Source organism: Gouania willdenowi, chromosome 3, assembly GCF_900634775.1.
Source record: "Gouania willdenowi chromosome 3, fGouWil2.1, whole genome shotgun sequence".
Taxonomy (NCBI): Eukaryota; Metazoa; Chordata; class Actinopteri; order Blenniiformes; family Gobiesocidae; genus Gouania; species Gouania willdenowi.
Genome location: NC_041046.1, coordinates 17486704 through 17501379, shown reverse-complemented (window position 1 = coordinate 17501379; position 14676 = coordinate 17486704). Strand labels below are relative to the sequence as shown.

The window sequence follows — 14676 nt, the reverse complement described above, 5'->3', positions numbered from 1 at the left end:
TTCTAATCCATGTGTGACGATCTGTCTACAGACCAAGGCTGCTCCCTTTTTCTCAACTCGGCTATGCACGCTGTCATTATACAAAACAGAGCCATGTGTCTACAAATCCCCAGCAGCCTGGGCTGCAGTAGTCTGCAGGCTAATTGTGACCTGGTGGAATCATGCAACTGATGTTGCGGCACGAAGCTAGAAAAAGCAAATCGAGCTACGAAACTCGGCAGACTCAAAAGGGACCCTTTAAACTTTGAAGAAAGCTCCCAGATGATGGAAGAAAGCAAAATAAGCAAACAATGGCTAAAGGGCATCATTTTCAGAGGCCTCCAAAACACACACACATGCACATACTCACATACAGTTTGTTATTAGTTCATATTACAGTCACAAAGTCCATCCTTTACAAATTCTATCACATGAATGAGCAGTGGAGACATTTGATTATGGAATACTCTATTGTAGATTAAACTTGTCAAACCTTAAAACACCTATTTCACAATGATTTTTCAAAAGTTTTCCAAAACATTTTACCAAATTTCAATGACTTAGTTCTTAACCGCTAAGATATACTGTATTCTACCATAAATCAGCAGGCCTTTCCAGTGTAATAGTGTAGCAGAGGTCTGCCTGTGTGCCATGGTTAGTGGCAAAAATGTGGCACAGGGAATGCAAGTTGTGTCCATAACTTGTCCATCATATAGCATTGTGCAATGACACAATCGCCTTTGACACCCATTTTGCAATATTTTTTTAAAGACGCATCAGCTATTGAATGTAACATTAAACAACAACTAACGAAGTGCTACCATGTTTAATTATAACATTATAAGATCACAATTTCAATTAGCAGACACTTCCAAAGCGATACACAGCACAACGTGTTCAGGTTAAACGACTTGCCTCACGTCCCAAAGTAAGAGCGTAAACATTAAATTAAAATAGGTTATATTTCCAAAACAGTTCAATTATTCCATGACTTATCAAAACTGGAAGATCATCTTTTTAAATTACATAACTATTCCAGGAATTCCATGACCGGAACTACACATTCCACAGAAATGTGACTTCCTATTGTTTCTGCCTTGAAGGAGGAGCGTAAATATGCATGCTGTCAGACTCTGCGCTACTTCCGTTCAAAGTATAGCCTTCCAAGACCCTTGCCTAGATCAGGAATGCATTGTAATACTTTTTGAGACACCTCAACTAGTGAATGTAAAACATGCTTTAATCAAATTAATACAGTTTACAGACACCGTTAATCAATTAAACAATTTATGTTGAAAAATGTAATAGAAAATACTCCAAAAAGTGTCAGTGTAACAGCAAACATACGCACCTTTCTATAGTTTTATAGCTATCAAAAATTATACTTTACATTGGTTCTCAAACCTTTTTGGTTCAAGTACCCCTTTCCTTTATTTCTGAACCCAAGTACCCCCTTTTGTCCAACTACAACATTTCGTTTAAAAAACTATTTACTATTTAAAAAAAAATATAGAGCATAGTGATGAAATGAACGATACACATTTTAAAGAACCTCATTTTGTAAATAAGTGAAAAAGAAACAGTATGTAGTGCAGTGGTTCCCAACCTTGTTGGGATCGTGACATTTTGATATAAAAAATTTCTGGCAACCCCAAAGACATTTTGTCTGGAATTAGTTTTTGAACATGTTGGAGCTCAGATATTTTTTTTATTTTTCCTGCATTTTAGTTGAACTAGATTTATATTTCACAAAGTGAAAGTATGGAAATACAATTGTTTAAGATTGTGTGTTGTTTTAATAAAAAAGAAAAAAAAAAGTTTAAATTTTTCAGAAGTTTCAGGCGACCCCACATGGGGTCCCGACCCCACAGTTGATAAAAACTGATTGAGTGCTTTCTGAATAAATGTATTTCTATAGTTTTTTTTTTTTTTAATTTCAGGTCATCTCATCGGGGGTGGGACCAAGACTGACGCTTTCTTTATTTGTTAATTTTCCACTCTCTCGCTCTCAACTTTAGTTACGAAATGAAAAGAGGAAATAATATAGACAAGAGTGACTGGAACTCTGCTTTGGCCTGCACATATTCTCCTCATCACTCATACAAAAAGAAGCTCAGCCCTAACCTAAAACCTAAAAATGAGATGGCAAAAGCACAATTTCTCCTGATGTTTCTATCCCTTTTGTTGAAACTTCCAGAAATATCAATCTCTCTGCTTCCTATAAGTGGCAGGAGAAGTGCCTGAAAGAGGCTGGTGAGATACACTTATAAAAACCATCTGATGTCTGAGGAGCAAAACATATTAAGTTTCTCAAATCGACAATCGCTGACAAGTCAGTCAGGCTTTCACGACACCTCAAGTAGGTCCCGTAAATGTTTTTCTACTGCAGTACAAGGCCAAAGAGCTTCTTGTTGGAGGCACTGACATTTTCTTCACTCTTGGATTATCTGGAAGCCAGGGATGTTGCGTTATATCAATTTATTTTTTGTTCACATGATTCACCACTGGAGAATATCTCAGGCATATCTTCCCATTTGGGCACCAAGGTTTGCTGTCACTCAAGCAAGACCTGCTGTGGTTTTCAGGGCTAAGTTTTATCAGTTATTTTCACCCACTTTTTTTTAATAATTTAGTGCTTCATTTACCTTCATTGATCTTTAATGTCTGCTTATCTTGGACAAGATCACAAGATACAATACTGTAGAGCCAATATCAGCCAACTCGGTCAGAACGCAAGGTGGAGTAAATCTACATGAGCTGACTTGAGCTATCAGAGACAGACAATTATATACACACTCTTGCTGACTTCAAACTTTATCAGAACCCAGGATTCAAACCCTGTGAGGAAGAGAAAAATAATCCTCATGCAAATGAGTGGGTTTTAATCTTGTAGCTTTTCTTTATTCCTGCTTCACTCATCCATTTGTTCCCTCTCATATTCATTACCAGCATACGCTGACAGAAACTGATCATGCAAAAAAAAAAAAAAAACCTGCATGATTTTGTTCTGTGGTACAAAAGTTAAAGATATCCACATGCTTTTTTTATTATTCAGAAATTAGGAGCATTGGACAACTATTGACAAGTAGAGCTCTAAAAAATATAAATTTAAAAAAACTGCATCTAGCATTCATATTTATCTATAAAGTGGTTTATTTATGTCCATGCTTCATTTCTAACTTCTGAATTCGAAAGAAACATTCATATTTTGCCATTTTTACAAAATATCTCGCAAAGTCACAGCTATGTGGTGATATATCAATCAATCAATCAATCAATCAATCAATCATAGGGAACGTGAGCTGGGATTAGACCATCGTGAGACAGGTTAGTTTTACCCTACTGATGATGTGTTGTTGCAATAGTAATCCTTGATATAGATACTGGGGATGCACCAAAATGAAGATAGATTTAGCACTACAATTTCAAAAATGCACAATAAAAAAAATAAAATGTTTAACTTGACCCCACTCATGCATTAGACAATAATGTACAGGCCTATAACTGACTAAACTGCTAAAATTATATATGTTCTCATTAAAACACATGGTGCATTTAAGTTCTTGATGAAAATTTTCAGTGGCCTGAATTTCGGAGCATCACTAATGGATAGAAACTGGGTAGAAGATGATTTTGTTTGTTGGGCCACTTTTGAAGAAAAACAAATACAAAACAATAACTATAAGAAAATGGTTTATAGGGGATGGGGGTGGGGGGGGCTCACAAAGGTAATACGTCAATCCACATGTGGTGGTTGGCTGCACACCAACTGACAGAGGAATCTGTCATGACCGCATCCTTCTATGGATATCTATGCACTCGGTCTGGTGGGTTCACTGAATCTGAGAGACCCCGAGTCCTGGAGGCATCATCCTACCTTGGCTAGGAATAGCAGTGTTACCCAGATGCGCACACACACACACACACTCACACACACACACACGCTGATGATGACGAGCAGCACTTCACAAGGACGCGGCAGCCTGTCAGCTCCGCGCCGCTGCTTTTGTTTACACGTCTCCGAGTGGAACCCGTCATCACTTTCACGGGGCGTCCTTGAGAAAACTTAGGTTAGTGCTGAGTCGAGCGAGGAGCTGGGAGATGACGCCTTTAATTAGATCCAAGGCGGGTTGATAATTGATCATCTCCCTCTACTCACTCTACCATGAAGGGCTTGCTGACATTAAAAACAAAACAAATAAAACCCTGAAAAATTCAATACTGCCAGTAATGATCCCTAACCACTAAATAAAGCAAGCACTCTGTGAAAAAAAAAAGCTATTTCAAATAACGATAAAACAAGCAGCATTGTTAAACTGAATCCATAACATATCACTGCATAGATATTCCTCATTTCTTTTGTTTACTCTACTTGAGGCTACTGAATAGAAATGGACTGCCGTAGGTTTGCTTGGTGCACTTATCGGCATTAGGTAAGAGGTGATATAATTAGCATTCATGAGTCAAGTAATTAAAACATCAATGTAACCAAGCAGTGCTGTTAAGACACTTGTGCGCTCCTTACTCAACCACTCCACAGACAGCTGAAGAACACTACTTTAAACTATGTGAAAATGAGCTGCAAACACCGGTCTCCTGTTTATTCACCGTCCAGTGTCCACATATCTCTCAGATAGCTGATAAGAGGAGCCATTAAGCCATTTCCACATCCCCAATGAACACTGCATTACTTGCTTTAAAATAGAGAATAAAATGACAGTGTGTGCACCCTCCCACGGAGGCCATTGAGAGAAGTGTCTATATACAGGAGCAGGCCTTCATTAACAGAGAAATAAAGTGATCACCTGGAGAATGGCTCAAACAGGAACAATCCTCAAAGTCTATAGATAATCCTCACTCAGCTTCCAAACAAACTATTAACCTCACAAAAGCCTGTTCAAGAAGGCTAAATAAACATATGAACTAATCTTATTGTTGAAAATGTTTCACACATTACAGGAGAAACTGGGTTCGATGTGGGTGAACTGCCTGTATGAAGCCATTTGTTTGATGCTGGAGTGAGGCATTCAGTCTGCTTTTTGAAAGGTTTTAGTCAGTTCTTTAGTCAAAATGCCATACTGTGCAGCAAACAGCTGCAGTTTAAACAAACGGGGCATAATGAAGATCCTGAAATAAGCTTCTTTTGTTTCCTTGACGCTATCATCAACCAGTGATGCTTTGCCTGCCATTTAAGATGGTGGCCCCCAGGTTATTGAACTGTCAATAAGGCTCATATTTAAAAGCAAAAAAATGGGTCTTTTTTTGATAAAAGATCTTCTACCATTAGGCAACATTAGTAAAAACAATGGAGAATCCCTTTAAATACTCGTCTCGTCTTCTATACCTGTCTTTTCCTGTATTGGGTCACATGATGCTGGAGTCTAGTGGATAAGACACCAGTCTATCACAGGACTTGACAAAAACAATTTGGGGCCACCAGCGGGAATTGAACCCACGATCCCTGCACTAAGAGGCACCAGAGTGCAGTCAATAAACTCCGAATTTCTTCAGTGACACAGATATCGTAATGTATCGTGGATGAAATGTCCCGCAATATTGATTCATCGCAGAATCGCTGTAACGTGATAATATCATTATCGTGGGCAGAAATATCGGGATATATCGTATCGTGAGGTACCTGGCGATGCCCAGCCCTATTCGGAATGCATATTGCTTCCAACTACCGGTAGCTATTGATGTTAGATTAAGAGAAAACAGGGTGCCTGTACTAGTCATGTAAACATGTAACATAAAATGTGTTTGATGTAGTAACAACAAACTAAATATGTGCACATTTATTTGAAAAACAAAGACAATTGTTTTTTTAACGAGTTTATACTTTGAAAAACAATCCATGGAAAGCAGCCATGTTCAACTGCATGGTCCGTCAAGTTGTTGATCCTTGGTTCACACCTTACCTTTGATTTTCCATTTATTTTAGGTTTTTGTAGTGCTTTGCTAAACCTTATGGTTTCATATTGTTTTCATTATTAAAAACAACACAGAAGTATGTGTTGGATTTTGAAATGTATGAAGACATTATTATGCGCTCTTGTTGTTTAAAGAAATTTGTATTTGTACGGTTGCCGTACGGACAACCCCCGCTGCTATTGGTTCGGTTACCGAAAAACACTTTTATGGTTAGGGTTTGGATTAGGTGTAGGGTTAGGTTTAGGGTTCGAGTTAGAGTTAGGGTAAGGTTTAGTCTTAGTCACGCGACCTAAACTGACCAATGACTGACCTATCGCGTGACCAAAACTGGCCAAATGGGGCGCTGTGTACGAATAGAATATCGGTAACCGTACGGATAGCCATTGCCTTGTTTAAACTGCTTTATCCTTCCAAAAAAAAAACATGGTAATTAGCTCATTAGATATATCAGAATCAGAATTCCTTTATTAATTCCAGGGGGAAATTGCTATACAGTAGTCTCTCGTTTAACGCGGGGGTTACGTTCTAAAAATAACCCGCGAAGTAGTCAGCTTTATTTTTTATTATTCTAAAAACCCCTCACCATACACTTTATACGCTTTTCTCAGACCGGAAATAACATTTCTCTGTTGTTTAAACACTCAAAGTTCAAACCTTCATAGATTTTAAAACAAACCTGTTTTCAAACATACAGCACTTTAGAGTCACACTTTAGAGTCACACTGCTAGCGATCAGATATTGATGCCGAGCGCATTCAGAGTCTTTGTTGACAATGATGTCAGGCCGTCAACACAGACACCGGTCTGTTCACCCATTCAACCATGGAGTAGAAGCTGTGTGTGACCACCTGGAGCTGGTCACATGGCCTTTATAACCGGGACCGGACTAGGAAGGATTTGGCGTAAAGGAGAATCAGCGAGGAGGTGGTAGTAGCAGGTAAAAGTTATCTCTGTAGCACTGAGCTAGCATAGCATTAGCTGCTAATCACACCGGCTTTTTTCACTGGTGGTTTATGTTTATGAGAGAAGAAAAAGGAGCGCAGCTCCTCGCTTCAGCAGGCAGTGAAACTCACCGAGTTGGATGTGTCGCTGGTGGGTGGTCGCATAACACAGCATTAGCCAATCAGGACGCAGAACACAACGCGCGTTCATGCGCTGTAAAAAAAATGCATCCAAAATTGCACTGTAAAAAAAAAAATCTGCGAAACACTGAGGCCGTGAAAGGTGAACCGCAATATAGCGAGGGATTATTGTATACCAAACCACAGAATATTAGAATAATATTAAACCTTTAAATGGTTTCTGTACATGTTTAATTGTATCGTCACATATACAAAATGACCAACATTGTGATGATCTACATGTTTTCTGAAATATTTATGCAGCCTCACCTTCTTTCCTTTTTGCCGCAACCCAATTTTTATTTAACCTTGCTTCACTAACAAGAGCAGCGTAAACTCCACTGCCATGTATTACTAAAGCCAGCCAGCTGTCAGTACTTATTTAGCTTCTCTACAACTTTTCTCAAACTCTGGGGTTTGAGGAATTCTGGCTGCACTGTACAATCAGCTTGGAGCCTGAGCCATATGTGCTGAATGTGGGTAGAGAGGGAAAGCAAGTGTATTCTGGAAGCAGGGAGAACAAAAGAAGCTTCAATTACAAAGAGACAACTGTAATCGGTTTAATCAGCTCCAACAGCTGCAGCAGCTCTGAGAAGATTGGAAATTTTAGGTTTTAGGCTTGTTTTACAGAAAAATAATGAGGGTCTTTGAGTCTTCAACAAGCATTTCACATTCATTAGGTCATAGCTGGAAACCACGGATGCCAGAACGGGAAAACAAAGAACAAGATCACAAAAATAAACAAAGTAGGTTATAAAGCGGCTATCCCCAATAGCTGGGTTTCCAATACAGATTTTCGTCACGTTCTGTGACGTGTATTGGCTAAAAAAAAGTGTTTCAATAGCGCTTTTGCGTCTGAAATTCCTCCTCATGAAAGCGCTAAAACTTTTTAGCTATATTTGAGTGTTTTTTTGAAATTCATGCATTTCCATTATCAGTTATTATTGCGCTATTTAGATTTGGCACATTTCCAAGGGTAATGGAAACACAGCTAATGAATCAAACATCATTAACTCCAAAAAGAAAAGGAAAAAAGGTTGAAGTCCTCACTTGAATGATCCAACTCTACCGTAAACACTCCGTTTGTTGACATTTTTGGCAATTGCCTTGTGGGATGTGGAGTCCCATAAACGGATGCCGAGAAGTGTTTTTACTTCATTCTTCCAGTCATTTCTTGTGTTTCCTCCCCAGACAAGGTGGTCAGTGATTTTCTTGAGACCACTTTTGTTCTAGTCCATTCCTGGTATTCCCCATGCTGCATTTATAGTGGAGATTAAAAAAAGACTTTCAAGTGGCAACTTCAACTTTTCACAACTTTTTTTTTAAGACCAAATCTCTGATTTATTGTTTAATGAGGCATACACTATGGTTTTATCTAAAATAAATTATTAGGGGTAGCGGATTTGCAGATTTACTGTTTTCTTTCGTGTTTTTTGACAAATGTATTTTCATAATTGCAATATGTATCAAAAGTGTTTAAGATAAAAGTCAATCTTTCACAGAAGCTAAAAAATAAAATGCTTGTACGTTAAAACGTGTAAAACAAGACATTAGGAAACTTACTCAATGATAGTTTTCTCTAGCTTTTAGTTGTTATGCTGCAAAGAAGTGGAACAAACTGCCAGCAAAGCTGAAGTCAGCATCAAATGTGAACATTTTTACATCAAAGTTAAAGCGAGAGGGAGATGTTTGGTCATGTTGTTGATGTGATGTCTTTGTTGATGATTTTAAATGTTTTTACTGATGATAATAAATGTTTTCGCTGCTGATTTTAATGTTCTTATTGATTTTTAAGCTGTTGAATGTTTTCTGTTGCAGCACATTGAGTTGCCTTGTGTATGAAATGCACAGAATGCCTTAATGTGAAGAATGTGTACGGTTGTAGTTCAAAACTTGTTGTATTTGGAAGTCAATGGCAGAAAAGACAAATATTGACACCAAGTGGAAGCCTTTTGTAAAACTGATTCAAATTCCAGAAATAACAACAACATGTATTTAAAATGTTGGACTAATCCATCACAATTCAAAGAAAATAATCTCCGTTTTAAAAGAAAACGTATTTTTCCACCTTTTATGTCAAACAAAAACAGCCTTGAACTGGCCACATGTCACAAGACAAGTGTGAATGCACATCAGAGGAGTAGAGGAAGTAGCACGCAGGTGAAATGAAGAACGCCACAGAAAAAATTCCACTTCGCAGACGTGACTGAATGGTGATCTAAGGACTGTGTATTTTCTCAGGGATGTGCTGTTAATAGACTTTTGGAGGCACAGAAAACATTCCTCTGTCGGCTCGCGCTCACGGACACTGAACACCTCCGCTTTCTCTACGCAAACCCGGAGCGGGAATGCCTGAGACGCCTGACATGAATGACAGTGTTCCAAAGCTCACTCAGCCTGTGTGCATTCTGTCAGTCTGCACGCTCACACTGCCAGGAGAAAAAGCCTGGGTTTGTGGTGGCTGAGTGTGGACTGCCAAGACAGGATGATATCAGAGGAAATATATCCATGTAGTTAGTCATTTTCCCCCACATCGCAGCAGACATCAGCGCAATGAACATTTGGTAAATTGATCTGTCAAATCAAATAAGATTAGAATTAAATTTGGAAGAACCGTGCAGGGGATGTCAAACTCATTTTGAATAGAGGCTAAATCAGAGAGACTGTCTTATTTTCCATGCTCTTGTCATGTAGCTTATATATTTAGTATTTGCAATCTAAATCATGTAATGTAAATATTGTTCGAAGGACCAAGAGTTGCAATATTGTACTTTTTTTTTGCAGCAAATTCATCAAATCACAACGACCTAAAGGTTTTGTGGAGGATGTTATTTTGGCTTCAACTTCCGGGTCAATCATCAAGACTATTGGCCCTCCTATTGTCAATCATTCTGGTGATATGTTTATATAAGGCCGTCGTACGTGCTCGTCCTTAGCTAGTTTTCGCTCCCTGCACGTGCGCACTTTTCACTCAACGGTGGCGAGTCTGACATAGTGGGAAAAGGGCAAATCTTCTTTTGGAAAGTAAGCTGTATGAGCGATACAGACACCAACTTATAAACAGAGCCTTGCACAAGGAAAACTGGGCTCGTGCGCGCTCTATCGCACACGTTTAATAGGCGTTCCCTCTTGGGAGCAGGTCGAGTGTTGCACGTGCATTTTTTCAAAAAGTGGAAAGGGTGTTTCTTTTCTAAACTTCAGGAAAATCCTTTAACAAATGAACCAATGAGCAAACAATGTGTGTAAATAGAGCTAAACAGCAATATGCTTTAAAACTTAGAAATATTCCTTGTGTTTATTTGTGAACTCATTGTTAATGCTAGTACTGGTGCTCCATATAATAGTTATAAAATTGTGATGTGTATGTACGAATAGAAACCACAGTCACATTGATGGAGGTAATAGGCCTGGGCAATATATTAAGATTCAAGATGGATCGAGTTGTTTTATTCGCCAATATAGAAAATTTACATTTCGCCGATATTTATATATTGTAATTTTATTAGGGATGTCCCGATACAACTTTTTCACTTCCGATACCGATACCGATATTGCAGCCTTACGTATTGCCTGAAGCCGATATCGATACGATATCAGCACAAATTATACATACTTTTTTATTAGTTATTTGAAATGTTAGAAAAGGCTTGATTATTTAAAAAAAAAAAAGACTAATTTATTGTAAACCAATGGATTACATTAATTAACCTTCTAGAATAAGAATATTCTATGATTTAATAAAATTAATTAAAAAATAAAATAGAAGATATTGAAAAAATAAATCCAAAAAAACCAATATATATTATATCTAAGATTTTAAATGTAGTCCGATAAAATCTGATATTCATTTTCTGGCTGATATTGGACCGATACCAATATCGGAACGGGGCACCTTTACATTTTTTTAGCTTATTTTGTATTAAAAAACTATTAATATACATATCATATTGTAGGAGTTGCTGCTTTTGCCACTGCTCAGAATGGCATGAAAAAGCCAAAAATGTCACATATAGCAGCTGTTTGTTAATACATGTGCCTGTGTGGTATTTTTCACAAGCAAATTTAACCTAGAATTGTCTTTCCGGTACGGCCTTACTGAGTTAAAAATATCGAGATTTATATCATATATCACCACATTTGAAAAAAACAAAAACAAAAAAAAAAACATTGAGATATGAATTTTGGTCAATATCCCCCAGCCCTAGGAGGTAAGCAAAATCTGTAGCCACGGCTGCCCTTGGACTAACAGAAACTACAGTTAAGTTGTCCAAAAATGGTGCAGGATCTTGATAAAATTGTGACGCTTCATTTTAATTATTAATTTTAACAATCCAGTGTTGGTCTGATTATTTATTCTCTGCATGCGAGTCCTAGACTAGTGTAGCGACCCTGAACAAAATGTGAGTATTCAGCCTGCTGCTAACCCACATGATTCATTGCTTGAATACACGGCGCACACACACACTAAAGTAGGCTTGGGTGAAATACACTAGACAAGAAAAATACTTCAAAAATGTACACAAAATCACTTCAAAAAGACAACATAAATACACAGAAATGACAAAAATTATACAAAATACCTCATAACACAAAACAAAAAAAGCTAATGACAGGTAAACTGACAAAATACTTCAAAACACACAATACATCAAAAACAAATGGACAAAATGTCAACAAAGACACTAAATGGGAGTTAAACAAACAAAATGACACCGCACACAAAAAGACACAACATGACCACAAGAACACACGCAAACCCCTTGTTTTTTTTTTTACATTACAATGCTCAGGCTGGTCAATACTCTAAATCAGAATCCGTTTTATTGGCCAAGTAGATTTTTATAAAAATAAAAGTTATTTGACTTAATGGATGATGTGAAAAAAACAAAAACAAACCAGAAATGGTATAATATACAAGTATGTTAACAGTGTGACCCTGGACTCAATCACATTTTTTTTTTGGCTCCTGCTGTCACAACAGTTTCCTCTACCTAAAGTGTTTCACAAAAGCATGACATAGTTTTTCTTATTTATTCATATTTGGTCTCGTATTAAAGCTACAATGATGATGGCATAAGGTGATGATGTGATGCTGCAGCATTTGCTTACAATCTGGATCCCAAAAGTCGTGCATTGTGGGATATGTAGTTTTAAGCAGATGTGCAACAATGGTATTGTATTTTTATTTTATTTTTTATTTTTAACAGGTGTAAGTTAGGGTCAGATGATTACATCTGTAGCAGATAAGTTACAGACAGAGTCATTTATTTATCTGATTAGTTTCCATTCTCAGAGAGTGAGTCATGACATGAACATTGCACAGTGTAATGTCAGAGGTGTTTGTGACTAGTGAGGTGGAAGTGCAGAGCGGTGAGACAAACAGGACATGTAGTGTAGTGTAGTGCACTCCCTGTTCTGCAGGTTAGATATTAGACACAGGAGGAGGATGTCGCAACTATAATAACAAGTTCTGCCAGTTAAATGTAGTCACAGGTCTGAGGGGGCAACACAGTTTGTTTCACTATTAAAAACCAAAGACTTCCTTCTCTAACTTTGCTGTATTTAGTAAGTACAGAAAAGTGAGCTTAAGTGTAAAAAAAGTAGTAGTTTTGGAGCAAACTTCACCCACCTTCTCCTTGTTGTCTGGGTCCGGAGGGGGGGAGGTGGGAGACTTCACACTGCCCACGGACACAGCCTGGGTGACGGTGACAGCCACTCCGGGAGCCGGGCTGCTCTTTTCGATAGTTTCCACCTTAATAAGTCGGTGCTTTGGAGACACGTACTTAATATCTGGCGAACTGACGCTGTTAAGGCTGGAGCCGAACGAGATATTTCCACCGGGGCCGTACGGGTCCTCGAAGTCCAAGTCCTTCTGGAGTTTGTAGGCAGCCAGGATGTCCGGCTGAGCGGGGCTGGGGAACGTGGCCCCGGAGCCCGGGTGCTGGAAGCCCGGAACTCCGCCGGCCACACAGTGTTTGTAGTCGGGTTTTGGAGGCGCCGGAGGGGGTGCTTTGGCAGTTTTGAATCCTAGGTGCTCCTTGAACCACTTGGCCATGCTGCCAGTGCATCGCTCACAAGTCAATGAATGAGAGTTTACTTCCACCTTTTCCAGTCGGAGTCACTTGGTCAAAGTCGGAGCTTGTTCGGGTCATCCGCGGCCAGCGGGGCCAGGGGGCGGCCGCAGGCGGGCAGCGAGGCGCCAGTCCCAGGGAGAACTCCTGCTGAGGGACCGGGGGACGAGTCTGACTACCGAGGGAAAACAAAAAAAGTGTGCTCACTTTTAGCTTCTTCTGTCTCACACACACACACTCTCTCATACACTCACACACGCTGCTGTGCTGTCTGCCGCTCGGACTGCTCCACACGTCAGGTTTACACACGGAGCGCTTGAGCAAGAAGAACACACGCCCCCCAACACACACACACACACAACATGCCCTCACCTGAGAACGTTCACTGCCATCTACCGGACCCGTAATACTTCGTCCCTGTCCGACTATGGTTAACGAAGTCACATGCAGTGGCGGCTCCTGACCAATTTCTCAGGGGGGGCAACAGTAAGGAGACCCGTTTTATATATATATATATATATATATATATATATATATATATATACAGCAAGACAATTGCCACATCTTATGTAGCAAGACCAAATGTAACGGCAACAGGGAACAGTTCCATCCAGGAGTATTTAACCAATAACATGAACTTGGATCTACAAATGAAGACCAGCAGAGAGATAAACTGTAAAACAGTTCACCTTTAAATATCTTTGAACATGGACGGATGCGCTTGCTTCACTACATATAAGTCAAAATCATTAAAAGTATTTATTTACAGTTCTTTAAAGTAGTTCTTTTAATTACACATTGTTTATATAAATAGAAATAAAGGGGTCGGGCATTCAAATTGCTCAACAACGCACAAACAATACTGTATTTGCAGAAACAAACAGTAAATACAGTATATGTACAGATTGCAATATCGGTAACAATATTTTAAAGATTTTGTGAAAGTGAAAGTGAACGCATTCAACAGTGACCTATAAATACAAATATCATATCTGGCCAATTGTATAGATTGTGTGTGGGGGGGGGCTTCGGATATAATTGGCACCAAACAGGCGCACTTACACGTTTTTTAACAATTGGCTTCAAAAAATGAAAATAAAAATGTTTTACTATGATGGATGTTGCGTACCCCTGGAACGATGCACATCTCTTACTTTGACTATAGGCGGCGCCGTCCTCTCTCCAGTTTATCCCGTATCAGTAAAGCGAGAGATGTCGTTTCTCTGTTTTCAAGCTGTTAAAACTGTCAGCATTGGCTGAAGTGCACAGTTAAATGTGCTGAGGATGTTGGCGATTGTCCATTTGTCGTCTTTTTGGGGAACTGGGGTGCCACTCATCTACCTCATTTGGAATTCACGCACTACAGTGCTGAATCTACAGCCAATCTGACGTCAGCAATGCTCACATTACGTATGACGAAAGCACGTTAGTGCGAGCCCTCCTGGAACCCATAAAAAATGCATTGTAATGACTGAAATTAGATAAAAACTGATTTTACATTAGAGTCAATGAGAGCAGTCTGGTGGATTTTCAATTTGACTAAGATCGCCCAAAAGGGGCGGGACCTAATGGAG

The 14676-nt window shown here is 39.0% G+C and overlaps 1 protein-coding gene across 6 annotated transcripts in view; it reads right to left on the bottom strand.

The window, feature by feature from the left end:
• Positions 1 to 13507, bottom strand: part of shf (Src homology 2 domain containing F) — a 140860-nt gene extending 127353 nt beyond the window's left edge. For 2 of the 6 annotated variants that reach the window (XM_028435661.1, XM_028435687.1), the window contains exon 1: positions 12661 to 13439. In XM_028435661.1, the coding sequence (XP_028291462.1) occupies positions 12661 to 13086 (426 nt within the window). In that variant the 5' untranslated portion in view covers positions 13087 to 13439. Of the gene's footprint in view, positions 1 to 12660; positions 13440 to 13474 lie in introns of those variants that run through there. The other 4 variants (XM_028435697.1, XM_028435708.1, XM_028435678.1 and 1 more) reach the window with 3 other exon arrangements.
• Positions 13508 to 14676: the final 1169 nt, after the last annotated feature.